This window comes from Amphiprion ocellaris, chromosome 16 (genome assembly GCF_022539595.1).
Source record: "Amphiprion ocellaris isolate individual 3 ecotype Okinawa chromosome 16, ASM2253959v1, whole genome shotgun sequence".
NCBI lineage: Eukaryota > Metazoa > Chordata > Actinopteri > Pomacentridae > Amphiprion > Amphiprion ocellaris.
Genome location: NC_072781.1, coordinates 12,032,930 through 12,059,299, shown reverse-complemented (window position 1 = coordinate 12,059,299; position 26,370 = coordinate 12,032,930). Strand labels below are relative to the sequence as shown.

Here is a 26,370-nt window from a genome sequence, read left to right as displayed (position 1 = left end):
AAAGAACATGTACAGTAAAATCTTTTTAAGGAGAAACTCATAATATTGTTCACACAGAAGTCAGCAGTTTTCACTTCTCCATCAAGACAGCGTACTTCCTGAGTGAGAGACAGACAGAAAATTCAGAAGAAGAGGACAGTGGGAGAGCATCGCAGCTGTGATTTATTTCTCTGTAAAGCAGTGCCTATCACAGCAGCTGCGTGGGACTATGTGATGCTGTCTTGTGCTGCACAGAGAGTCTGGCGACTGAGAGTCGTGTGGTCTGCCCATCCGAGATGACATGGCAAGTTATACTCGCATGACTGTCTCTGTTTCCTTCCGTCTATCAGAGTCTGTTCACATCAGCATTCCTCAGACACACGTCAGTGGTGTTAATGATGGCAACCATAGTAGTTCCTTCTCCGTGGGTATGTGAATGTCATTTATTTCGTGGAGGTTGTCTATTAGGTAGAGGACTGAGATGTCAGTGTTGTCATTGTTGTGACCCTGAATGTGCTTGTGTGCATGTGTCTGTGTGTGTGTGTTGTGGATGTAGAAATGGCCCCAGTGGAGAAGGACACACTGTACAGACGGCTTCAGTGTCATGAAACCATCCAGGACTACTCAGATCAGTGACAAACCAAAGGAACCGGCAGGTAAAGCTCAGATTTTAGCTTGTTTTGTTGTGATGATCACTGTATGGAGCAAGGTAATGGTTTATTTTGTTGCTTATTGTCAAACTGACTGACTCTGTGAGCTCTCAGATGATGTTAGTTCAAATTTTGCATCATATTTTTATGATTGTTGGGTCTTTGCCATACATGGCTGTTTTAGCCCTGTATTATCTGTGAGTGTATAAGATGTTTCTACAAAAATATAAGTTACACAGCCATACTTATTTTATTATGCTGCTACTCCTTTATAAAACCTTCATTAGGGCCATCTACAGTGTTGTTTGAAATTGACTACTTGTTATGCATAAGCTGAGAAACCATGGTCAGCTCTCCCTTTCAGCAGTGTCTCTGTACTGCATTTTCATCTCATTCAGCCTCTTGAGCTGCGGCATTTATCTGCTTTATCACATCCACTGCAACTCTACCAGGCTGAGAAGGAACAAGAACATCACACCCCTGAGTGTTGTGGCTTTTATCGGACAGATTACAGAGTGACTGAGTGGTGCGGCATCTACCCTCAGTCTATAAAGCTCAGCCAGAATGAGTCAGAATAGTACAAATGAGTGGAGCACAGTGTTGTTTTGTCAAGTTTGAACACATGTCCCTCCAAATTATCACGTTAAACATCTGCAGTGTATTATACAGCTGTATGCAAAAGACCCCAACACCCTTAGGCTAACTATATATTTTGTTGATTTTTTTAACAGAAAAAAAAAACAAATACAATCACAATATTTTGTAAATTGCAAAAATACTAATTATTGCCATGATGATGGATATCTTGGCAAAGTATAGTTACACCAGTAGCTAAACTTTGTACATGTTTTCTGTAACCAACTAAGAAATCTTTTATTTTCAACTCAGGAATTTCCATCCACTCTACTTTGCAGATCACTTCAGAGCAGTTTTTTTTTCTTGTCTGTCTTGCATGCACATGTTTAAGGTCTGCCCACACATTTTCAATGGTGTTCAGGTCAGGGGACTGTGAGGCCATTCCAAAAGCTTGGAGTAGTACATTATGGGATCTGAAATCTGCTTTGTATTATTCTCCTGCTGTAAAAGTTTCTTTTTATTTTAGGTTTCTACATTTGCAGAATTTGCTGATATTTAAAAGAACTGCAAAGTTTCCTCCACTAGCCCATAGAAGAATATTTCCAACTCCATGCTTGATGTGTATTTTTCATCAAATGCTGCTTTTTTCTTCTCCAAACATACCTTTATGGATTGTGATTCAGTTTTAACTTCATATGTCCACAGCACTGTCCAAATAGCTCTTACCCAGATGTTGCTTTGCACATTTCACATGCTACCTTTCATGATGTTCTCGTAGGTAGGACTTCCTTCTGATGACTCTTCATGAAGGTCCTGTTTGCGCATCAATGCTTCATGAGTAAACTAATAACCACCCATCATGTCTCAGCTAAAGATCCTGCAAGTTCTTTGCATTCATATGGGAGTTCTGCTTTTGGTCCAGAGACCGTTTTATCTGAAGGTGTTCTGGTTTTCCGGATCTTGTCTTGCCGTCCCCTTTGGCATTTCTTAATGGCATTTCAGACAGTGGAAACTGCCAGCTGAAAGTGCTTTGATTCCTTTTTATAGCCTTCTCTTGCTTTGTAGTCATCAATTAGCTTCACTCTGAGATGCTCAGAGAAATCCACAGTTAGTGAGTGTCACCACAGGTTTGAAGAATTTATCAGGTTGTAATCAGCTGACAGATCCTATTGACAGGTGAGCAGTTGATGTAATTGTAGTTGATAAAATTTAAAGACTTTACAAACAGAATAGTGCTCAACATTTGCACACTCCACCATTGTAGTTTGATGTCTGTTTGCTGCATGGAACTTCTAAAAAATCATCTACAAATTGTGTAATTTGCTTATATATCCAGCTGCAGGTACAGACAATATGATGCCGTGCCAACTTGCTCTGCATCAAACATTTAGTGGTGAGAACGGTGTCGGCCAAATCAAATGTATTGATCTGAGGTTGTACTGCAGGTACAGATGAGACCATAATCAAATCTCCATGAGCAGCTGGGGGGGGGTGGGGGGTGGGGGGATTGTGAAGACTGTGTAGCGATGAGGGGAGCTGGTATAAAGAAATGGGGGACAAGACAGAGGACACAGCCATACATATTTATAGATGGTGAGAAACTGATACTGAGAGTGTGCAGCAGAAGGCAGAGAGACAGATGAGAGACGGAGAGAGAGAGAGAGAGAGTGGGCAGGGCTCTAGGTATGTGAGAACAACAGCACGCCGGGCCAGTGGGACAGAGAGGGGGGGAGTCAGACGAAAGGGAAGAGGGGAGGAAGAGGAGAGTGTTCGGTTAAGTGCTTTTGAGTGTGTGTGAGTGTGAAATCAGACCGATTCCAAGTGCAAGACTGTGAGCCAAGGAGAGGGATGCTCGAGGAGGATGAGGAGTAACAGGGCGAGGCAGCAGCGAGAGGCTCTGGGAGTGTGTGTGTGTGTGTGTGTGTGTGTGTGTGTGTGTGTGTGTGTGTGTGTGTGTGTGTGTGTGTGTGTGTGAGTAATAGTGTGTGAACAGAGGGATGCAGTCATGTCTCTGTGAGAGGGAGCAGCACAGCAACCGTAACCATGCTGAGCCCCAAGATAAAACAGGCACGCCGGGGTAAGCGCTGTCTCTCCTCCCTTTTCTCCATCTCTCTCCTATGCTTCAATTCTCTCCGCTGTCTTTTTCCCTGTTCTCTTGCTTCTTTCTCTTCTTTTACTCGCTGTCTCTGCAGAGCTCCATCTATACTGCTGTCTTTGTATTACCAATATTCTTGTCAGTGCTTTCTTTCACCATGACATCCAAAAAAAAAAAGGTGTAACAGTGCCATGCTAGAGTAAAATCTGCACACCGGTGTCCTTCTGCATCCCGGTGACCATTGTTACAGAGTTTTCCTGCATGATCTGAAGTGTGGAGCCTTTTTTGCTATTCTGTCAGTGCTCATTGAGAGTTAACAGGCTCTACTACTGGGTGATGTAATGCATCATGTCTCCCCCAAATGATTCTACCATCCTCATTCCTGGAAAATTAGATTCTGGTGATGCTGTGGGTTGTAGTGAACATGGCTGCTGGAAAAATGATTCTCCCTCCAACAATGGTCTGCATCATGACATGTTCGCACCTGAGCACATGACTGCACCTCTGTTTGTTCAGGGTTCACCCCAGCTGTTTGAGTGTGGTTCTGGGCAGGTGACAGACTGGAGATGTGAGGAATGCGTGACTCTCAACTCCTGTAAATCTCAACAGCTGACCGTCAAACATAGTTCCTCTAATGCTGGGTAAAACCCATTTGTGAGCACTGAAGTTGGGACACCACATATACATGCCTCTCACATGACTGCGTGAAGATGAATATGGAAGCTGTAAATCAGAGGGACAGCCTCTTAGGTTACTGTGATGCAGAGTATAAATACTTGCTGTGCTCTCCGTAGCAGGTGGTTGCTAGCTAACTGCATTTGCTGTTTCAGGTGGCTTGGGGAGTTGTGACAGTCACCACCTTTTCCCAAGATAATGGATAGTTTTTTTCTTATTGGGGAGTATCCACATGATTGCTGTTTCAGATGTATTTCCTGCTGACTGCACAAAAAACTCATTCTAATATTCTCATCTTCGAATTAATTTCACACTGAATGAAAATGGCCAAAACAGACTGAAATACTGGCTTGCATTCTCTTGAAGAATCCTCACATTTATGCATCTTTAGTCAGGGATGTTGCTTTATTTGTCCCCCGGTAGTTGTTGACTTATTCGAGACCAGCCTGAAAAATAAGATCATAAAAGATGATGGGAAGGAGAAGTGCTTCTTCCATCCCCTTCATGAACACAGTCGCAGAGTGCAGTAGCCACTTCAGTTTGCTTGCCACGTCTTATGTGCTTGCCATCTCTCATTTGCTGTAATGGTATTCTCCTTTGATTAGATTCCCAGCTCTGCTCTCCTCTGACCCTTTTATGCAACATCATTCAGGGCAAATTCAAACAGCATCACAGAGCTGGATCTGCCCTCGCAAGCTGAGATATCCGACCCGAATCCTAAGCAGTTACAGAGTATAGATCTGGGAAGATGTGCAGTTGAGGCGTCTCCATTATCTACACAACTGAATAAGTGTCAAAATGCCCACAATTAAATGAAAAATGAAGGACTTTAGTTGACAAGATATTGACATTGAGATCAATCCAAATTCCCTGAAAGACTTCATGCCATTTTATCATTTCCTCAAGATTTTACTAATGAAATCCTATCCAAAGAATGGATTTTAATTTTGTGTATTTTAATTATAACCATCAAGAAAAATATTATTGTAGTGTTATTTATATGTTAATGAAAAGACATCTTTTGTTTAAAAATTATATAATCCATTGTAGTGTAACAATCTAATAAAATTAAGCATTTCAAATTTATTTGAATAATTTCATTTCTGGTATGAAATAAGTTACATGACTGAATACATAAGTGTTATTTAACTTTGTGCATTTATTCATGTACTGTACTGTGGTTGAGTTTTCCTGGTTGTACTGCTGTAGATGTTCTACATCACTACATTTCATATGGAAGGACCTCCATTTGATTGACAGTTATAGTTATTGTATAGATAATAAAATAATTATTTCTCTATAAGTACTGTATATACAGGACTTACAATGAGCCTAATATGTGATGTGGCTACCAAGCAATGAATACAGTAGTTTAAATCTGCTCCACTGCATTTAAACATAGCAAATTGCTACAGTAATGCGTCATTAATAATTAATATAATTCTAATGTAATGTAACACAGACTGGGGCCAGTTTTCATACACAGTGAGCACTTTTCCCTTTTAATACCTCAATGGATGGATGTAGCTAAGTACATTTACTTAACTACTATGCGTAAGTACATACTTCACACTGTATTTTATACGATAAAACTCAAAAGTTAATATTTTTACTACACCACATGCATTTAACAACTGTATTTACTAATTTCTTTACGGATCAAGATGTTACATATAATGCATATGATTAGTTTTTAAAACTACATGCGCGGTTATAGATTGAACTACCCAAAAGTACCTCTCTCAACCACAGCAGTAATTTGGCAAGTAAATTGGTACAATGAATGATATTGTCAAATAGTCAGGTAAATTGATACTGCATAGTGCATAATATTGTAAGGTTTTAAGCTTAATAATTATACTTTTTGGGTAAATTTGTATTGTTACTCTTATTTCTCTGTTGGAAATCATTTTGACTGACTGTCTCTTGTTATAAAATGTGCTGCATAAATAACAGGGACTTGACTCGGCTTTGCTATCATACTGCTTTCACATTTATACATCAGTAAGCTTTTTTTTGACACTGATAACATTTATCTACTTTCTCTCTTTGAGAATTGTATTTGCAGAACTTTTATGTTTTAGTAGTATTGTAGTACTGATTGTGAGCCCATAAAACAGCTCATTAGTAACATAAATGTTCCTTAGGGGATGTACAAGTATTAATCAGGTGATGTGAAGCGCTTTGAGAAACATTATTTTCTGAAAAGATAACAAGCTAACTGGCACACTAATATCTAATTGCTGGCAGTAGAAGAAAAATACTGTTCGTGCTACAGATTTAAATTCTTTTCTAAAAATCTACAAAATGTGGGCTTTTTTTGGGTGTATTTTTATAGTTCCTGTTCCGCCTGCTACCCCCGACAGTTGACAGTTTTGTTAATAACCGCTTCACGTGGTCTCTCTCTTCCCAGCAATCATGACACTGCAAAGGAAGGACATCCAGAAAGGGGAGAAATAAAATGAGGCGTCCAGACAGAGAGTTGATAAGCAGGAGAGAGAGAGTGAGAGGAAACAGGAGAGAGAACAGGAAAGAGAGATTTCAGTCCAGGCTCTTACAGATACCTTCCCTGCTGTCCTCAGCAGAAAGCGAGATGCAATTAACAGGAAAAAGACGCCATTGATTTCTTTCTCTCCTCTCCCTTCTGTTTATCTCTCTTTCTTTTCGCTCTCTCCTTGACTCCCCAGGGATTGCTCTACTGTCACTGTTTTTGCTCTATACCTTTGGCATAGAGATGCTAATATATAATCCATACTTGTAATCAGTCTGTAGCAGTTAAAACGTGGCCTGATCCAAAGCAAAATTCCTCTCTGTACAACAATGAAATCGAAAGAAATATATGTCCTTATGAATATCTGAAACAAATAATAAAATGTACTGAAATAGATTCATGGATTTCATCTTAAAGCAGAATCTTTTTGCTTCAAAATGGAGACCTTGCCTTGGTAGATTGACTTAAGAGGAAATCTGGATGCATGGTCAAGCCTGTGGGCTTAGTCGTACCCGAGGGAGACTTCTGTGAATAATGATTTTGAATCACCTCCTGGTGAATTTCAGTAAAAATAGCAAAACAATAAAGAAAGAAAATCCCAAAATATCATGTGTCCTCTGTGCTCATGCAACTCTCCATTTTGTTATCTTTCTCTGCCACCCTCACTCTGGTGCTTTAATCCTGCAACTCACTTGACCTCAATGTATGTGTGTCCATGTAGCACGATCCAAGAGCATGGTGCTTGGAGAGCTGACTCGGGTCTCGAGGCCCTGTTCTCCCCTGGATCAGGAGAAAGCACTGAAGGCGGGCTGGCTGAAGAGACAGCGGAGCATCATGAAAAACTGGCAGCTGCGTTGGTTTGTCCTGAGGACCGAAGCTCTGTATTTCTACAAGGACCAGGATGAAAGCAAGGCACAGGTGCCACAAAGTAACACAAATACGAAAACAGTTATGCCAAATGTTCCAAGGCTGTGCTGCTGCACGTTTGGACTCATTATGCTCCAAATCCTGATACATATTCAAGCTGCATGACTTTAACTGATTAGTACCATAACCCAAGGCCAGACAATCTATTATGTGTTCTCCAACTCTAATAATAGCTTTTTCATTCTCTTAAATCATGTGATAAAGTACATTTTCTAGCCCTCAAGTAAAATGAAGCACTTTTCAGTATTGTGTGACCATGGTTTTTAAAGCTCTACATGATACTGTCCGTGTAGAACGAGGAGTAGATAAATTTCCATTCATCTTTCACACAAAACTCATCCTCCATTAAGACATCTGCACACGCTCCATTAAAACCGTTGTGTGTTGTTATTGCCCTGACACACACACACTGATAATGTAGTAACTAGCCGCCCTGTGGTTCTGCTGGAAGCGCTTAGTAGTTGACCTTTGACCCTCTCCATGCTACAGGCATCAGAATTGTGAGTACATCAGGAATGACTAGAGGGATAAGTAGATGAAGAGATGTTTCCCTGAGTCATCCCTCCCTCCATCATCATTACTTCCCTCTGTTGGACAGCTGCCCAGAGTCCAGTGTACTCAGAACTGTGCAATGTTTAACATGCTCTCCATGTCTGAGTCCAGAACCACTGGTGGTCTGTCAGTCTATCTGTCTCTCATTGTCCTCTCCTTTCTCCTACAGGGTTGTATTCCTCTTCAGGGTAGTCAGGTCAATGAGGTGCCTGCCAATCAGGACGAGCCTGGTCGCCACCTTTTTGAAATTGTTCCAGGTGAGTTGGCATGTTGGCAGCTCTGTTGTGTAAGGAAGCACGGAAGTAAACAAGCCTATTCAAGTGATGCTGAATAGTCTGTTTAGTGCCAAACAGAAAAAAAAAGACAGGGCTCATTTTGGATTTCTATCTAAAACGTTGTGTTTCATTCAACCCTTGAGGTATCGTTAAGTCTTTTTGTAGTACAGTCATCAAGATCAAAGCTAGATTAAGAATCACACTGTACATGCAGAAGGTCATATTGTCTGTGTAGCCCATGTTGACTCAGAATCAAAGTGAGGAATGGCAAAAACAGAAAAAAAATCAATAGCTACATTTGAGTTACAGGCCCTAACACATGCAGAAATATGCAGAAAAGCAGCAAAGATGTGATTGCCACAGCCATGAGCCTGAAGGCTCAACAACTTCATTCTTTTCTGTTGTCGATCACATGAGGTTGGCATAATTATTGCCAGAACTGTGGATAATATGAAGAGCACATAGAGAAAGAAAGAATGAAGGAAAGAAGGAAAGAAAGAAAGAAAGAAAGAAAGAAAGAAAGAAAGAAAGAAAGAAAGAAAGATTTTCTCAGCTTTGAGACTAATTTTCTGATATATCCCTATTTTCTGGTGACACGTCTTGGTGCAGAATTTCTCTTCTCTGCAGCGAGTAATTAGTGAACCCACAACAGATGTAGAGTATCAGATGCTACAAAACGGCCTTAATTTCTGAACCACTGAGCATAAAAGCAGCCATAATTTTTGTTGACTGTCAGTTGTCTCTGTTTTACTGCAACATCTCTGCTTTTGGTGATCTATTGGATTTGGTTATAAAAAGTCATGCATATTGCTCCTCACTGAACCATATGTTAATGAACATGACACGTATTTCCAAATACAGGTAGAATTAGATGAATGTCCACAGATTTAACAGCTGCTGCAAAACAGATGGCTGTCTTTGTATATATCTATTTTTAAAAAAACATGCTCATAATTATGTATGCATGTAATAATTAGGTATCATTTAGGTGTTCTTGTTGTGTCCATCTTTGCATGAAGGATCACTCCGGTGTTTACACAAGTTCTGTCTGATTAACTAGACACTGACAATGACACAGATGAATGGATTCTTGAAGTGTCTGCATTGCTGTTGTTACTGCAAATAGTTGCTGAAAATAGTTCTTTGTGACTTTGGCTGTATGTTTGGAGTTGTTGCCATTCTGGAGAATGAATCTGGGACAATCAGACATGCCCTTGATGGTGCTGCTTGACAGAGAAGAATCTCAACATCTAGAATGCTAAACTTTTTCATAATGCTCATATATATTTCTTTGTCGTAATTTTCCCTCATTTAGCACTTCACATGAGGTCACTGGTTTTTATTCATTTCACGGAAATAATGAAAGAAGACAGTCTCTCACATATATTCTCTTTTGGTGATTTTTGTTAAGGTGATTCTAAATGTAAAACACACTTCTGTGCATTGAGGCATGGTTGGCGGTCATATGCAGATACACTGTCCTCTTTTAATATCTGAGGAGTCTAGTGTCAGTTTGTTTTTGTACAAAGTGAAGTAACAGAGAAAAAAGATACAGAGGAAAAGGTCCTGGACAGAAAAAGAGGCTGTATGTGAGAGTGAGAGGCTCTGTGCAGTTGCTGGTGTCCCCAGGGAGCATTACTCTTTCTGGGTCGTTTCTCTTACACACAACACACTATGCAGCACAGTGAAGGACTTAGCAGTGAATGCAGGTGCTAATATGCATCCTACAGAGCGAGGCACGTGCAACCCACTTTCAAAACCCGATTTTTAAATTGTTTTTTAAACAAAGTTAGCACAAAATATAAAATTGTTTTTCTGAGTCCTTTTACATCTGAAAATGAGCAATGCTTCCAAATCTTCTAAAGGAAATGATTGCAAAGGCACATGAAGGGAGAGAATTTTAATAGTTTAATCAAAGGGGTGTTGAAATAAAATAAATGTCAAGCTAAAATGTCACACCGGTGGTATCCAGCTGTGTGCACCCAAGGGAAGGAAAGGCAGAGCTGCGTGGCTCTGTCTTTGTACTTTACAGGGATGCTTGAGCTAATAAGGTTACTGAAAATATTGATACTGATATTTTTAGTTAATAGAGCTCACCTGTTTACAGATGAAAGAATATCTGCAAACCAAAAGTAGTTTGGTAATTACTAGTGAAAAGTAATTTGCAGAAGTGATGTCTGTTGCATGGATGCTTCCCTATATTTAAAGCACAGTGGTGCTTTTTGAGGTGTATTAGGTCATTTTGTCATATTGATCCAGAAAGTCATAAAATATTGCTCTGCTTTCAGGAGGGGCTGGAGAAAAGGATCGAACCGGTATAAGCCATGAATCATTCCTGCTGATGGCCAACTCTCAGAGTGACATGGATGAGTGGGTCAGAGCCATACGTAGAGCGATCTGGGCTCCTCTTGGTGGAGGTGTGATACAAACCAGTACCCGCATGCTTTAAAATAAGGCCAGAATCCTTCTGCGTACACAAAGGAAATATTTCGAGCCATTTGTCACCTGACTTGTGTTCATTTTCTGCGTTGTGTGGCTGCAGGTGTCTTTGGGCAGCACCTAGAGGAGACGATGCTGTATGAGGCCCAGTGTGGCCCTCAGCGTCTGGTCCCTGTGCTGGTCGAACAGTGTGTAGGCTTCATACGTGAACATGGACTCAAGGAGGAGGGCCTTTTTAGAGCCCCTGGACAGACCAATCATGTTCGAGAACTGCAGGATGCCTTTGACCGTGGCGAGAAGCCAGTATTTGACAGGTGAGGCAGCCAGAGGGGGCATTTTATCTATAGCAGGATGCCAAGCCATTATCTGTGTGAGTAGTACTCCATAATGTGCACCCTTTTTCTCTTACAGTTCCACAGATGTCCACACAGTGGCATCGCTGCTAAAGCTGTACATACGAGAGCTGCCAGAGCCTATAATCCCATTCTCCAAATACACACAGTTCCTTTCATGTGCTCAGCTACTTACCAAGGATAAAGAAATGGTACCTAAATGTCAGCCAAAGCCCTCATTCACATGTTTTTATAGTCTTGTCTTGGCAACAAATGTGTCTTTTTTTGTTTAAGGGTATCATAGAGCTGGGAAAACAGGTGAAATCCCTTCCTCAGGTCAACTACAACATCCTAAAATACATCTGCAAGTAAGTTAACAATCTTCTGAGTTGTTGTAACTGATGTGACTGACAGGTTCCATTGTTGCAGCTTTTATAGACACTGCTTCATGGCTTGATTTGTCAGCCTGTCAAACTAAAGAAATAGCATTCATTACACCCACATCCCCGTCATCAGGGGAAGTGTTGACGCTGACAGTCTGCCTTCTGCATCTATGTAAACATCATAAGCCGAGCCCACACACCAGCCACAATCATGACTCAGTTCTCCTTTTCAATAGTCTTCTATTTACTGAATGAAAAAGAACAAAAGGGGATATCTACCAGTTTGAATTGCAGCAGTCGACACCTGTGATTTTACTTACTTGGAAGTAATTTTGGCTTTTTGGTTTCAACTGTCCAGGTTTCTGGATGAGGTTCAGTCTCACTCCAATGAGAATAAGATGAGCGTCCAGAACCTGGCTACTGTATTCGGACCTAATATCCTTCGGCCCAGAGTGGAGGATCCAGTTACCATGATGGAAGGTTAGAGATTACATCCACATATGTTCATTTGCAGCAAATTTATGACAAACCAGTTAATATGTACAACACCATGACATCTTAAGCACTTGTGTGTGTGATTGTCATTGTAAACAGGAAGTTCGCAGGTGCAACACCTGATGACTGTACTGATCAGTGAACACTCACGACTTTACCAACGTGACGAGTCAGAAACTGAGAACAAGGTTCCTCCACATAGACAGGAGATCCAACGGTGCAAAGTGGAATGGGTTTCGCAAGAAGACACTGACCCCCCGCCTTCCTCAGTCACAAGCACCAAAACGCCTACAGAAAAGCTCCAGTCTTCCACCCCTTCAGCTGAAAGTAAGACAGCTGCATCAAGCCCTGTGACGTCGGAAAAGGGTGACGATGGCCGGACTGAAGGAAAAAGCAAAAGCAAGACAGAAGAGAAAGTGGATGGAAAAGCAGATGGCAAAACTGAAGGGAAAAGTGGAAGTGAAGTGGCTGTGAGCCCTAGTAAACAGTCTAAAGCTTTGCCCTCCTGGAGATGCTCCTTCAAGGGCAGTGCAACCTCTGGAGGACCGAGAGGAAAAATAGGGGGATCGGCAGGGGATGTGTCAGCAGCTGGTGGGAGCAACTGGCTGATGAATGGGCTGTCGTCACTCCGTGCTCACAGACGCACCACCTCATCTGGCGAAAGACTGAAAGACTCTAGTCTGTCTCTGAAGGACTCAACTCTTTCCCTTAAAGAAACCACTCTTTCACTTAAGGACTCACAAAGGGACTCTGATGAAGACTCCTCTCGAACGGCGCTGTCTCACAGAGTCCTCCATCAGTCCCACAGACTGTCTGCCTATGACAATGTTGCCCCCTCTAGTCTTAGCCTGCCTGCGGACACTTCATCCATCTGGACATCCTTTGAGATCTCACTGTCTGAGCCAGAGGGCAGCGAAAAGGCAGTGAAATTAGAACAGGGTCAAGACAGGCCCACAGAGGCGAGGGACAGTACAAACACTTTGGATCACAGCGCAAGCGGCAATGAGGACGATTTTGCAGGAGCAAATGAAGACTTCACAGGCATGCTGACCGAGCTCAAGCAGGAGCTGAAGAAACAGCGGACGAGCTATGAAACCTGCATTCGCAAGTAAGAATGAATGTCTTGAAGTTTCCTTCTCAAATGACCAATTAAAAATCTACATGTGGTGTTATTTATAATCTGTTCTTCTCTCCTATGAGGTTGGAAGAGTCCTGTTCCAAGTATCAGTCCCAAGTAAACCGCCTTGAGGAGGAGTTGGACCAGGAGAAGAAGAAGTTTCACATGTTGGAGATCCGACTCAGGAACTCGGAGCGGGCGCATCAAGATGCAGAAAATCGAAACATTCTTCTCCAGAAAGAGATGGAGGAATTCTTCAAAACCCTCGGAGACCTGACGACAGGTGCAACACGGACCAACTAGACCAGACCAACCTGCCTTCATCTGGTCCATCAGCAGAGGAGGAGTTCAGTTACTGGGAAGACCAACCAGCCCCAAAGCTTTGAAGACCAAATACCTCTTGTGCAGTACTAATTGCCATCTTGCCCTCTTTAGTACAGCTGTCTTGTGCCTACACTGACCAGTGCCGGTGCCAAACGAGAACTCCTCTGGACCTAGCACCTCTCATTTTGTCATTCCGCAAAAGTCCTTACTATTAATATCATAGGTCACATCCCCAATTATTTACTGACTAAATTCCTTTGTAAGAAACCAGAAAAAGCCTTATTTATGAAATGAGGTAGCCTTCACATACATGCAAGGTTAGTGTCCCCTCAGTCTTGCAGTAAATGTTAATTTGACAGTACAAGAAAGAACAATGTGAGACATTAAAAGTCAACTCTTTTATTTGCTGGAGTTGAAGGTAGACAGTTTCCATTCTTGAAGTATATAATTGGTCTGTTAGTGAGGCAATTTCAGATCCAAAGGCTAAAATTCACACAACTGGCATTACCTAAACACATCACAAAAGTTCACGCTCTGCTGACAGTGTTTGGCCAAAAAAAGACTGCAGCATCATCCCAGTGGTGCTGAATGGCTTTCCTCTCTTTCCCTTAAATGTACCTGCACTAATACCAGATTTGCTCAGAGAAAACTCATGCGTAGTCTATTCTATCGGTTCTATTTTTGAGGAGGTGGAGGAGGGGAAAACGACAAAAAAAAAAAAAAAAGGAAGCCACAAGAGTCTATTGAGATGTGGCCGAGAGAGGGTCAGGACATGCGTCACAATCCCCAAAGTGCATTCTGGGAGTTGATGCTAGGGGTTACTGCCCGGAGTGCCCAACCATGAAAAGGGCAAAAGGACAGTCTGGGAATTTGAGCCATCGAATACATCCAAAGGTTACCATGGCAGGTAGCAAATGCCTGTTTCCTGACTCTCAGAAAACATACAAACATCTACGGTAAAATGTACAGATCGACCACTGACTATACTAATCCATGAATTATACTGCACAGAAAAACAAAAAATGAAACAAAATTCATATAAATAGTACTTCTGAATGAAATGTACAGTACAGACAATAGACGTCTCCTAGCTTGAAATAAATACAGTACCAAAAAAAAATAGACCTTTTGTTCGCAGTTTCTTTCAAATGGTGTGTGTGCCGTGATATACATACTGTAGCTTCAAAAACGTGACTGAGTGTGTGCATGTGTGAGGTAGAACTCAGAAAGACACAGCAGAGAGGAACATCTGCTACAGAGAGGACTGAAAAACCAGTGAACTGAGTAAGGACACTTAAATTAAATATCTTAAATATCAGACAGCTGTGAATAATGTCTGAAACAACCTGCCAAAAAGGATAAAGTGACCAATATAGACTTAGTCTCTGGTGACTGTCCCCAAAAACAGCACTCACTCTAGCCAGTGGGGTGTCCTATATTCACTTGTTACAGCGCTAACAGGGATCATTGGCTCCTTTCTAGTCCACATTTCTATTCACTTACATTCACCCTGTTGTTGCTCATCCAACAGACCATCATCTACAAATTACAACTAAATAAGTTAAAATACAGTCAGTTTACAGTATGCTATAGTAAAAAAGAAATCGAGTCAGGGCAACAGCTCATTCGATGCTTGTCAAGATGCACACAATCAGAGTTGACATAACAAAGAAATACATTAACTTGGATACTCCAAGGGACACTTTCTACAAGAAAGAAGAGGAACAACGTCAAAATAAAATCATCCATTTGCATTAGGCTTGAAAATGAAGTGTGCTATAGTCTACCGTTTGACAGAATTGGTGTAGATTCATTCAAATGTCCCAAAAACTATACAAAAAAATGCCAAATGAACAATTCAAAAATATAATTCACATGATATTGCAGTGCTAAAAGTATGATATTTGACTTTGTAGAAGTAGCTACAAAACAGTAATGTGTCAAGTACACTCAAATCCCCCTCTTTCATAACATACGATCACAGTTTCACATCAAACCATACTCTGATTCTTTGCAGCAAAAATACAGTAATAATAATACAATTTCAAACCACAATCATTTACAGCAGTATAGGTGGAGGGGGAAATAAAAACAAACTGTACATTGAAAGCGCAGCTCTACAAACTAACATGATGAGTTCCATTGGCCTAAACCCTCTCCCATCCCACACACGGATGAGAGAAGGTTTGTTTTGTCGTGTATTTGTGAGTATTGTATGTGTGCGTTATCTGCAGCAGGCCAGTGCACCCAGAGAGGTGTGACTGTCCAAGCTGCTGTCAGTTTCAGAGGTCATGGTGGGGTCACTGCTCGGGTCAGTGGGCTCTGTGGACATGGATGAGACGTCGTTGGCCGAAGACGAGGAGGACGTGGGCTGAGGAGGGCTGTCGATCACTGCTGCACCTGTGCTGCGAAAAATACACGTCAACGCATAGGTTTCATCGAAAGACACAAGACACTGCCATATCCTGAGAAGTTCAGAATTCACATGTAAACAGCACCTCGGAGTTTAAATTACCAGGAAGCACTGATTCAGTCACATTAGTAGACATCTCAGTTAAAACTGAGCTAAATCTTGCTTTAAAAAAAAAAAAAAAAAGCCTAGTTTAAAAAAATGGCTTACAGTCATTTTAGGTATTAAAGCTGTTCAGTTGAACACTATATTTTGTGCAGATGCTGCTAACAGCACTGAGTAAAAAGTAAATTCCAACCTCTTCAGCTTGGCTTTTGATAAGTATGTAAAGTATACACCACTTTCTTTCATTCACTTATTTTATTGTATTTATGTAATAAAACAGTTTTCTATTTTATTTAAATTTTATATCTCTTAATCTATTCATTTGAATCCAGTTTTCTGTCTTGTGATTAGTCATTGTTGATATAGGTCATCTGGGAAGCACAAATGTTTCACTGACTATAAATGCAGCTGGAATTTCAAGAACAAGGTTGAAATATTTAGAGAGAAAAAAAATCCATGTCTTGATAACCGTGAAAAACAGAAACAAGGGTGGGGAAATATTTGTGTTTCCAGATTATTGCTCTCATTCTGTATTCTAAAATACAGAAAAATACACAAATCTGAGAATTTCTAAAAGTAAATCGATCATATAAGCAGAGTGTTTTTGATGGCATTTGAAGTAGGCTGCTAGATACCACTGTGTGAGAAAGCAACACATAAAATATGAAATAGTATGGAGTGTAACTGAACAAACACTCCTACACAGTACTGGCTCTACTTCTGTATGTCACAACCTGCAAAACAGCTCTGCTCCAAGTACCTTATAGCTGCACCAAATCTGGACATCCGCGACGAATTGGTTTGAAAAAACGCAATGATATCTTTGAAATACATTCATACATGCCATTATAAATAACTAAATGTTAGGCTTGTCTGAATAATCATGAGTTACTTTGATTAGTTATGAGAGAAATTAAGAGAGTATCTTTTCTGCATGAGGAAATCATAGCTTTATGTTTCTATGGACACAGTGAATGCACAAGGCTGCACTTAGGGGATTATTAAATGCTTTTTTCATTGATTTTGGGCAAATATTTTGTTGCTCTGTATTGTTACTATAGAAGTAGAGGACCTAGAGCTACAATCCTGACAACTTTAACAGCATGCATAGTTCGAATGTAACATTTAAAAACCATTGATTTACATAATAAATATATAGCAGTTTGTACAACAATCTAAACATGGAATAAAAAATCTACAGAGAAGTCTGCTAAATAAAAAAAAAATAAGAAGAAAAAAAATCATTTGGAATAAGTAGAGAATTTTGAAATGGAAAATGTGCAGGAATCATGAAAAACTGAAAATTTCAAAATATTTCAATTTACTTTAGAATTATTATGGTTTTACCTATAGGACATTTCATCTTTACTCTCGACATATTACAGCAATAGTGAGATATCATGACAAATGTCTCATCTTTACTCTCAAAACAATAAAATGTTCTAATTCACATTAAACATACCTGATAGTATCTAATTTAAACATGTATTTCTTCAGGTTTGTATGCGTATACACCATATTCAGCCAACATAATATTAAAAAAACAAAAAAACAAAAAGTAAAATATTATTCTTGCTCTTTATAAAACTAAACCTTGTAAAGACAGTTGGAAGCTTGTATAAAGCCTCTAATAGAGCCCCATCATGTGGCTCTGACAAACAAAAGCAGCAGTGATTCACCTTTTCCACCTCTTCTTATCACCCAAATTTATAATGATCACTCACCTAAGGGAGGTGGCTGCCCTCTTATCACGCCATTCCTCGTCCATTCCTCCCATTCGCTCACTTCCTTATAAATAAGCTCTGCAAATAAGACCGAAGAACAAGAAAATGTTAAATAAATCCCTGGAGAGTCATCGTGATGTGAGCTACTTTTCTGTACAGTCGGAGTGGATGTGTATCGCATACTGTACAGTCCGAACAGCATCACGTTTCTAATTTGGACACTCTGGTCGCTGGTGTGACGCTTCTAAATATGAGAGGTCATTATCACCTGGCAGGAGTTAGCATGAGCTCATCCTGTTGCACAACTGAAAGTGATATTTACTCACAATCTTAATCCCATCCCCTGCCTCACAGAATCAGGTTCCCCAGAGTGGAAAACCCAAACTCAGAGGCTTTAAAAGGGAATTTCAAGTCGAGCAACGCTTCCTCTGGCAACTACAGTGGAGACCCGGAGTTCCTCAGGCAACGGTGACTGTAAACAACAGAGTGCAATTCTACACAATCACTGGCTGTCCCACTGGATTTCTTCAGACGTGGTTTATTTTTGTGCTTCCCCTTAATAGGGCTGCAACAAACGATTATTCTCATTGCTGTTCTATAAAATGTTTTTGTCGACAAAAGGCCCAAAAATAGTGAGAAATATTGATCAGTGTTTCCCAGAACTCAAGATATTTTTTTCAAACCCAAAGATATTTAGTTGAAGGTCAGAAAAGAAATAAGAAAACATTGAAATTCAACAACGTGGAACGTAGTTGCCGATGAATTTAATGGATGACAACTAGTCGAACAATGAGAACTATGAGTTGTTGCAGCTCTAAAATAAATGCTAATCAGAAAATCTGACCAGCTCATCATTTGGACTGCATTATAAACTGATGTGTGCATGATTTATTTAATCAACTCTAATGGACAGCTTTAATAATGACTAACAGTCGTGTATAAAATGTTTTAAATATTCTAGTTGGTTTGGTAGTTAACTTGAAACCAAAACTTCAAATATCTAAGTTGACTTCTTCACCTATGACCTATGCTCGAAAGTTTAAATTTCAATTTAACAATAATGGAACTCTTGGGCAACCTCTTGGGTAAATACTACACCTAAAATGACAATGAAAAGTGAAGAGTTGAGTGTAAAGAAGCTCGGTGTGCCGTCTAACCTTTCCACTCCTCCACGGTGTGCTCCCTTTCATCCAGCTGTTTGTCTGGGATCTTTGGAGGAGGCTGAGAAAGCGAAAACGGCTTAAATGGCACATACGAGAGCGATGCCAACTTTCCACTTTAAATGATGTAATTAAAATCTCATGTGATACATTTAAGAATCATGCTGCCCTATTAGCGATCCACTTACCGCTTCCACTTCAGCTGGATCGTACCAAACGTTAATATAGGGGTGCTGAAGGGCCTCGTCTACTGAGATGCGCTTGGAAGCGTCAATCACTAACATCTTGGATAAGAGATCTCTAGCTTGGCTCGCTGAGGAGGGGAAGATAAGACAACAACAGATAAGATGTAAAGCAATAATCGCAAATCTGTGGGTGTGGTTTGATAAATGTTTTCTAGGTCATGACTACCTTTCAGTTTGTTGTGATCAGAGTCGGCAGGAAAGAGCACATCTGGGAAGAGTTTCTCGAAGCTGTATCCAGCATAGCGTGGCCTGTTTTCTACGTACGTTCTTACCGACTGGTTCAGCTTCATTAGAAAGTCCTGAGATGGAGTGCCTAGTTGCTCAATTACCTTGTTCCACTGGTCGATGTCTGAAGAGTAAATGTTAGGGAAAAAGGCCGCACACACCTTCACGCTATTCACCCCCCCGACGACTGTAACACACCTTAAGGGCAGCATGACATTTAACTTTCTTTGAGGTACACACACCAACTGATCTACTTACGTAGTCTACACACACACACACACACACAACACACATACCCCGGCCACATGATCTATGATGATGCAGCCAATACATAACTATTGCACATACTCTCTCAGTAACTACTTCCAATTATTATGCAATTTTCCTTGAAGTTCTCACAACAGATAGACGCAGCAGAGCAATGATGGAGGTCATGTTTGTCAGGTGGAATAACAGAGTGACAGAGGGGAGCTCTGAGGATGGTGTTGGTGGATCTCTTCACACTGAATGAAGTGACGACACAGTGATCAATCAATGATGAGGAAGGATACGATCAGTGCCAGGGAACAACACACTTCCCCTGATCATCTCGGCCACAATGCAGCCCACTGACCATACATCCACTGGAGGTGAACATTTAGATGGCGGGGAGGTGGACATGCAAACAAAGTGGTGAGGAGGAGGGGGCAAAAAAAGCACAAAAAAAACAACAAATGAAGTGAGAAGAATGTAAACAGAATGGTAGGAGTGTAATGATGAAAATGGAGAACATGCAGCAACAGCCAAAAACGAGACTGCACTGAAGAAAGCATTGCTAAACTGAAGCCGATAAAAAACAAGAACCGACATGCGGATGAAAATGTAGAGAACTGCCAGAAGGCTTTGAGTAGGCCATATGAACAATTCCTTGTAGCCTGGAACAAAATACGTCCAAAAACTAGTGGGGAAATGTGTCTGTCTGTACAGCAAGAAGGACAAAGACTTAACAAAAAGCTGTTTAACTTTGACAAAAAAGTTTAAAAGACATAAGGATACAGTCCCTTCCTGGGAAGAGGATTTTATGGCGAACCATTTCCGCCAGTATGCAGCCCACAGACCATATGTCCACTAGTGAAGTGGGACACCATAAACAAAGCCGATACAAAGTGAGGGAAATGCACAGCAGCAGGTTAGTTCCATGTAACAGGCTAGTTAGTGAGCATTTTCTTACAATAAATTCCCATTATGTACAGAAACAACATGCAACTTATAGATTGTTAAGAATAAAGTGTTTTTTATAATAGATCTAACACAAAAACCTCACAAAGACAATAGCTTAGATACAGTGCAAAGATCATCACTCACCATTGGCTTGGTAGCCCATACCCAGGATAACCTCTGGTGCTCTGTAGTAGCGTGTAACCACATATGGTGTCATCAGGAGGCCTGTGGCGGCCGTCCGAGCCAAGCCGAAGTCCAGAATCTTCAGGGTACAATCCGACTTCACAACTATATTACTGGGCTTGAGGTCCTGCAGAGGAAAACACCGAAATGTGATTTCATTCTGTCAATGTGACGAAGTGACATCGAAGGAAGCATCTTTAAAGCCGTTCAGACACAAAATAGGCCCCCCACAATATAACATATTGACCAGCTGTAAACTGATAACACAGTTCTACATTATCAGTCATGAGTAAAGCCCAGCTGATAGCCTGCAGTTTCCATCTCCGAGTTACTCTGCAGTACAGACTTGCTTACTGAAGCGGCATTTTACAGTATTGATTTTGTTGCCTGGAGTTTGGCTGCTCCTTCCTGCTAACTAGAGATAATGTTTCTTTGGAGATGTAACATTCCTTCAAAACGTCTGGGCTTAATTTGTTTCCCAGTAATTAGCCCTTATCGATCCATTATCAGTGATGAGATTTTTGCCATAATTGAATTGCTATCAGATGCACACCTGGCTGCTTGTTTGTGATACTGATGATGACTTACATTTGTACATATTTTACACCTGTAAATCCCTGATCTATACAGGAAAATGATACCTTCACATGACAAAGTCAATTTGGAAGTCAGAAAATCTGTTTTCCTTTTATCTTTAACTGAAATCTGAAAGTAACACATGATATTTCTAATGTATTTTCTAGAGGGAGTTTGTTGCTAATTAAAAGAACAAATTCATCAACTAACATCGTGTCAGTTCACCATTTGCCCTGACACTTCAGTGTCAAGTGTCTCAGCGGGTTTAACAGGACACTGCCCTGGCATTAGTCTGAGAACTAATGGCCATCTGAGGCTCACCCTGTGAATGATGCCGGCAGCATGGAGGTGTTTGATACCACACAGCATCTGATAGAGCAGATAAGACAGCCTCTCATGATCCAGCTCCATCTGAATGACTTGGCACAGGTTGGCATCCATCAACTCCATCACCAAGTATCTGACGGAGCAGAAACGGTTTCAGAGTCAGTGGAGCACACAAACACGAGGGAGTCCAGGTTTAATTACAAATGAATACTGTAAGTGTATCTAGTTACTTACACATCTTGGAACTCTTCTAATGATTTCTGTGGTGTAAATACATTTAATAGGCCAATGATCTGTGGGTATAAAATTGAATAAATAAAAACATTTACACAATAAAGCACAATTTGAGTGATATGCAAATCTAAGCATGGAAAATACCATTAGCGTTCTACCAGTCTATAATACCATGTGTTCCAATGGTGAAATGTAATCTATCTGTGAAATCTGCACACTTACATTTTTGTGATTGACACATTTCATTAGGACTAGCTCTCTGTACGCCCTCTTGGCATGGGTTTGATTTTGAAACGGCCGACTCAGCTTCTTAATGGCAACATTTCGTTCAAGGATTTGGTCATAGGCAGAGCTGAAGAGAAGCAAAAGTAAGCAGATAAGCTCACAACATAGCCACAGATGTAACATAAATAGTTATTAGAGATCACGGGATATGGATATACAACATTCTGAGAGTCTGTGCTTTTGTAATCAACAAAAAGGTAGAAAATACACAGCTGATGTAGGATTTAATTTCAGTTTCATCAGCAACAAAAGGTGACATTAAACATATATTGTGATGCCGACATGTATTCTCTGGTGATATATAGGAAACAGTGATTCAAAGCAGTTGAATATGAATAAGGAGGAAACACTCACCAGACGATTCCCTGTGCTCCCGAGCCGATAGGTCTTAGATTCTGGTATCGCTTCAGTACTGTGAACGTTGAATCCCCAACATCGAGGCTGTAGAACTCCCTTTCTCTCTTGTTTTTGTTCATGGTGAATTCTTCAATTACTGCCTTCTGTGCATCCAAAAATGTCCTCTGTGGAGACGAAGACACGTTCAAATATTTTGCAGTGCCAGAACTACACCGCAGATATTACAATAGCTGCTGAGCAGGCTGGCCAACAATACAAAAAAGCCAGATGAAAACCCTGCTTCCGAGAGAGCAGATTAGAAATAAAGGAGAAAAGACAGTGCTGAATGTCACACTTGAAGCGAGCACTGCAGTTCCTTATCTCAGCAGCTCAGCAAACACACCAGGGTGGAAGAGTTGATATCATCAGTCGTGGTGGCAAAACAGCAGACCACGGGGAGCTCTACTCCATCATGTGAAACCTAACTCTCAGAGTGACTCTGTCACACTGCAAAATCAGGCACGGCGATAATTCCTGTGAGTTTGGACCCCGGCCCAGGACTCCAGCTCAGTTCTACAAGCAGGTCCTCCACAGGCACATGCTAACTGGGTCAAGTTGCACCAAGAGACTGTGAGCCCAGATAAGACGCAACACAGAGATGCCAATTTGTGGCCATGATGTTCCTTACGTGTTTCATTTTGCATTCAACAAAACCGCCCAAAATCTTAAAAAGGGCAAAAAAATCAGACAGCTTCCTCTCCTTTTATTCATTTCTTATATAAGACAGTGTAATCACCCTCCCCATTCCTCCACTCTCCCGACACACAGTCCATATGAGGGATGTAGTTGCCAGAATGAAATGACTCAGCTCTCCTTCTGTTCCTCCAACGTCACAAAGACGTCCATAACATCCACCTCCCTCACAACATGAAAATAGACATGCTGCTTCCTTTCATACTTCATACAGGAAGAAATCTGCCCTCGTCTGAGTTATGGCTTGAATGACATTACAGTCAGTGTGTAGTACTGTCTGTGCAGTTATTTCTTGCACATACAACAAATAACCCAGAGGACGTAGGTCATTTTTACTTTTTTTTGTTTGTTTGTTTGCAATAATGAATCTACAAATTCCCCTGAAATCAATTACACACAGTTATGTTTCGGCTGCGGTATTTATGAGGAATGCAGCTCGAGCATTAGTAGTCTCATACAGCACTCAAGAGGTCAGGATCTGGTGGATGGATCTGAAGGCAGGGAGCAGTGATAAGGTGCTCTGTGTTTCCTGAAAATGCACAAACACAGCAGGGTTTCATTCCTAGAGTGCATTGCATACTAATGACTTTGTCTTTGTTTTCTTTGGAGAAGCTGCTTCAGCTTTATGATTTACTGAAAGGCTTCCAAAGCACACACTTAAAGGACAACGCCAAGGGTGATTAACATGCATCATTGCAGGAGGAGCACATTAACACACCACAAAATGATATGATTCAGCTTTCTTGCCTGTAACATATCATCAAGAAACTTATTTCCCCTCATCTTCAACCCTGAATCAGCAGATGGGATCTCTTATTATTTGAAGCCTTATGGATCAAATGCTTTTAATCACACAATATCCTCAGATATTTTGATCCAAAGTGGGAGATTCATGGTGCACACATGCAAACTGGTAGAGAAACAGAAAAATTCGCTTTGCTTCATCTCCTAGAGAGATTAATAAGAGCAGAGAATGAGTGAATGACCACTATCGACCCCTTATTCATCCTCCCTACATGCCACTGTGTTAACCTTGGCCACATGACCCCTCGTCTCGTCCTGTCGATGGCAGAGGCAGCTGACAGGTAAACCACTGTGCACTCTTGCTGCACCAGAAAACCTTCCTGCATGCTAAAAAGTGTAGCAGAACGTGTACGCCGGACCTTATCGCAGTGATCATGACACCCATACCGTGATATGACAGGGCCTGTTCGTGGATCACAGTGCGCAGTCGGTGCTGATAACAGTTAGTGCCTCAATTTTACGCGAACGCCGCGTCTTTAGTTACACCGACGTGGACAAAGAAGCGTATCGGTGATAAGAGAGGCTACAATGTAACACAGCAACCGCCTTTCGGTGAAGCAGCACGCAGGCGGCGACCCTCCCCCACGACCAAACAATAAGCACGTTTGAGGAGCAGAGGTGCGAATCCTCATCTTACCTCCGTCATCCAAACATCAAACTATCGATCTGCCGGCGGTCCGATCAGCGGTGGAACGTCCCGGAGCGGCGGACTATTTGTTTATTCCGCCGGCGAAGGATGATTTATTCCGTTGTGCGGGCTTAAAAATACATGACCTCACCAAATTCATTGCCTACGTTTCCATCTGGCTGATACTGACAGGCCAGGACGCGCAGTGCGCACGGGGCATGCGTCTCAGCGCAGCGCGTCACTCATCCACAGAGACACACCCACCACCTCCTCCATCCATCCTTTCCTCTCGCCAGTCTGTCTATCTATAGATGCACAAACTTGGACTGGCCCACTTCCGATTCAAACTCATTAAATTGCATTTCATTTCATGCTCTTGATTCCTGCAGCACGTTTCCTTTAGATGTCTGGCCTCGAATCACTGGAAACAAAGAGCATATATGTTGAATGGAAATCAGAGAACAAAGATAATGGCCACATTTTTATCCAAATGCGCATTACACCCAAGTTTAGTCTGATTTCCAGTAACAATGAGGCTGCACAGCTCCTTGCTTTATCATAAAGCTAAAATATATATAAACTCATTCATTCTTGACAAATACAGTGAGAGGGAATAAAAGGATGTGTGGTTTATGGATCACTGAGCAGACAGGGCAAACAGACATTCACATATTTTTGTCTGTAACTACAACAGAATACATTGGATCCCTATTTCCCCAGCCTGTCCTTGTTGCAAAATCCTTCATTCACAGAGGTGAATATCCACATAGTGAACACAATAGGAGACACAGGAGCAGCTTCAAGCCAAATAGTTAAGTATATGTGAAATGAATATGTTCTTTCTTTCATTCTTCCTTTGTCTGACCTGCTTGATTACATTAGGCTAGTTAGTTTCATGGATTTATTTGAGATTTTCTTATTTGTTAATGTAAACAAAGCCAGCTGCACAGTACTATACACCTCTTTTATGACAGAAACATACATATAAGTATTTTTTTAGTGTATTGCAATATTGTTTTCTAAATAGGGTTGTTGCATTGTGTTGTTGTGAGCTCAGGTTTATATTGTAAACACATAAAATTCCATTTTCACCTTAGTTAAAGTATCCATATTCATGAGATTTAGAATGCAGTGGGGTCTTCATAACATTATATCAAAGTTAGCTGCTCTGTTTCCACAGTAAACAGTGATGCAGCAGTGCATTATAAATCATATGAACTGAGCTGAAGGCTGTTATTTGCATGATTGGAGGAATATTTGGCATCTCGTGTAAGCCCAGAGATCTCGTCCATTATACAATCGGATAATTTGTGGACGATGACATTCATCGGCTCTGCAGAAGCCCACAGTCTAGCAGACAGGGTAAGGGTACCATCTAGAGTTCATCCATCAGCTCCTCTACGCTACGGAGCCATGCTCTGCGAAGGCATGTGACTGAAAGGAGGACATTAGGCCAAAAAAAAAAAAAAAAAAAATACGTTAACTTAGCGCTGAGTGCTTTGGATTCTCCCTGCACCCACCTCGCAGCCCTGGACGCTTGTTATTTATCCTTGTCCCTGCGCAGAAACCCCGGGGCCTGCAGAGACAAGCTGCGCGCAAAAAGAGCTGAGCAGCGGCATGGATGAGCGTCCCAGCAGCGACTCCCGCAGCGAGATACTACGGATTCTTACCCCTTGTTCGAAGAGAGCCCGCAGTGTGATGATCATCGTTGGGGAGCAGCCCGACGGCAGCAGGCGACCGTCCACCACCGCTTCGGCCGAGATCGTTCGTCCTTCCCAGGCTTCTCTGTAGCAGCGCACCTTCCCCCGTGGATCCACCGACCGCACCTTTGGGCGTCAGACGGATTAGTTAAATCGGTGTAGCTG

The 26,370-nt window shown here is 41.3% G+C and overlaps 2 protein-coding genes across 6 annotated transcripts; one reads left to right on the top strand and one right to left on the bottom strand.

Annotated features, from left to right (window-relative positions):
• The first annotated feature begins 483 nt into the window (after positions 1 to 483).
• Positions 484 to 15,051, top strand: arhgap22 (Rho GTPase activating protein 22). 2 transcript variants are annotated; one of them, XM_055018430.1, is made up of 10 exons: positions 484 to 635; positions 7,188 to 7,384; positions 8,115 to 8,202; positions 10,509 to 10,637; positions 10,763 to 10,973; positions 11,071 to 11,203; positions 11,286 to 11,359; positions 11,733 to 11,854; positions 11,969 to 12,977; positions 13,070 to 15,051. In XM_055018430.1, exons 1-10 carry the CDS (start codon positions 584 to 586, stop codon positions 13,287 to 13,289), a joined length of 2,235 nt encoding a protein of 744 aa, XP_054874405.1. In that variant the 5' UTR covers positions 484 to 583; the 3' UTR covers positions 13,290 to 15,051. The 2 variants fall into 2 exon arrangements, with proteins under 2 accessions (XP_054874405.1, XP_054874406.1); XM_055018431.1 differs by lacking the exon at positions 484 to 635 and adding an exon at positions 2,909 to 3,282.
• On the bottom strand, positions 13,694 to 26,310 carry mapk8a (mitogen-activated protein kinase 8a). Of its 4 annotated transcripts, none has more exons than XM_023283709.2 (12): positions 26,176 to 26,310; positions 22,339 to 22,505; positions 21,922 to 22,051; positions 21,700 to 21,758; positions 21,460 to 21,598; positions 20,524 to 20,689; positions 20,215 to 20,286; positions 19,121 to 19,303; positions 18,898 to 19,022; positions 18,707 to 18,770; positions 17,550 to 17,627; positions 13,694 to 15,710 (listed from the first exon to the last, which is right to left on the bottom strand). In XM_023283709.2, exons 1-12 carry the CDS (start codon positions 26,209 to 26,211, stop codon positions 15,535 to 15,537), a joined length of 1,395 nt encoding a protein of 464 aa, XP_023139477.2. In that variant the 5' UTR covers positions 26,212 to 26,310; the 3' UTR covers positions 13,694 to 15,534. The 4 variants fall into 4 exon arrangements, with proteins under 4 accessions (XP_023139477.2, XP_035810312.2, XP_035810313.2 ...); XM_035954419.2 differs by lacking the exon at positions 20,215 to 20,286 and adding an exon at positions 19,731 to 19,802; XM_035954420.2 differs by lacking the exon at positions 26,176 to 26,310 and adding an exon at positions 24,515 to 24,721.
• Between the last annotated feature and the right edge of the window lie 60 nt (positions 26,311 to 26,370).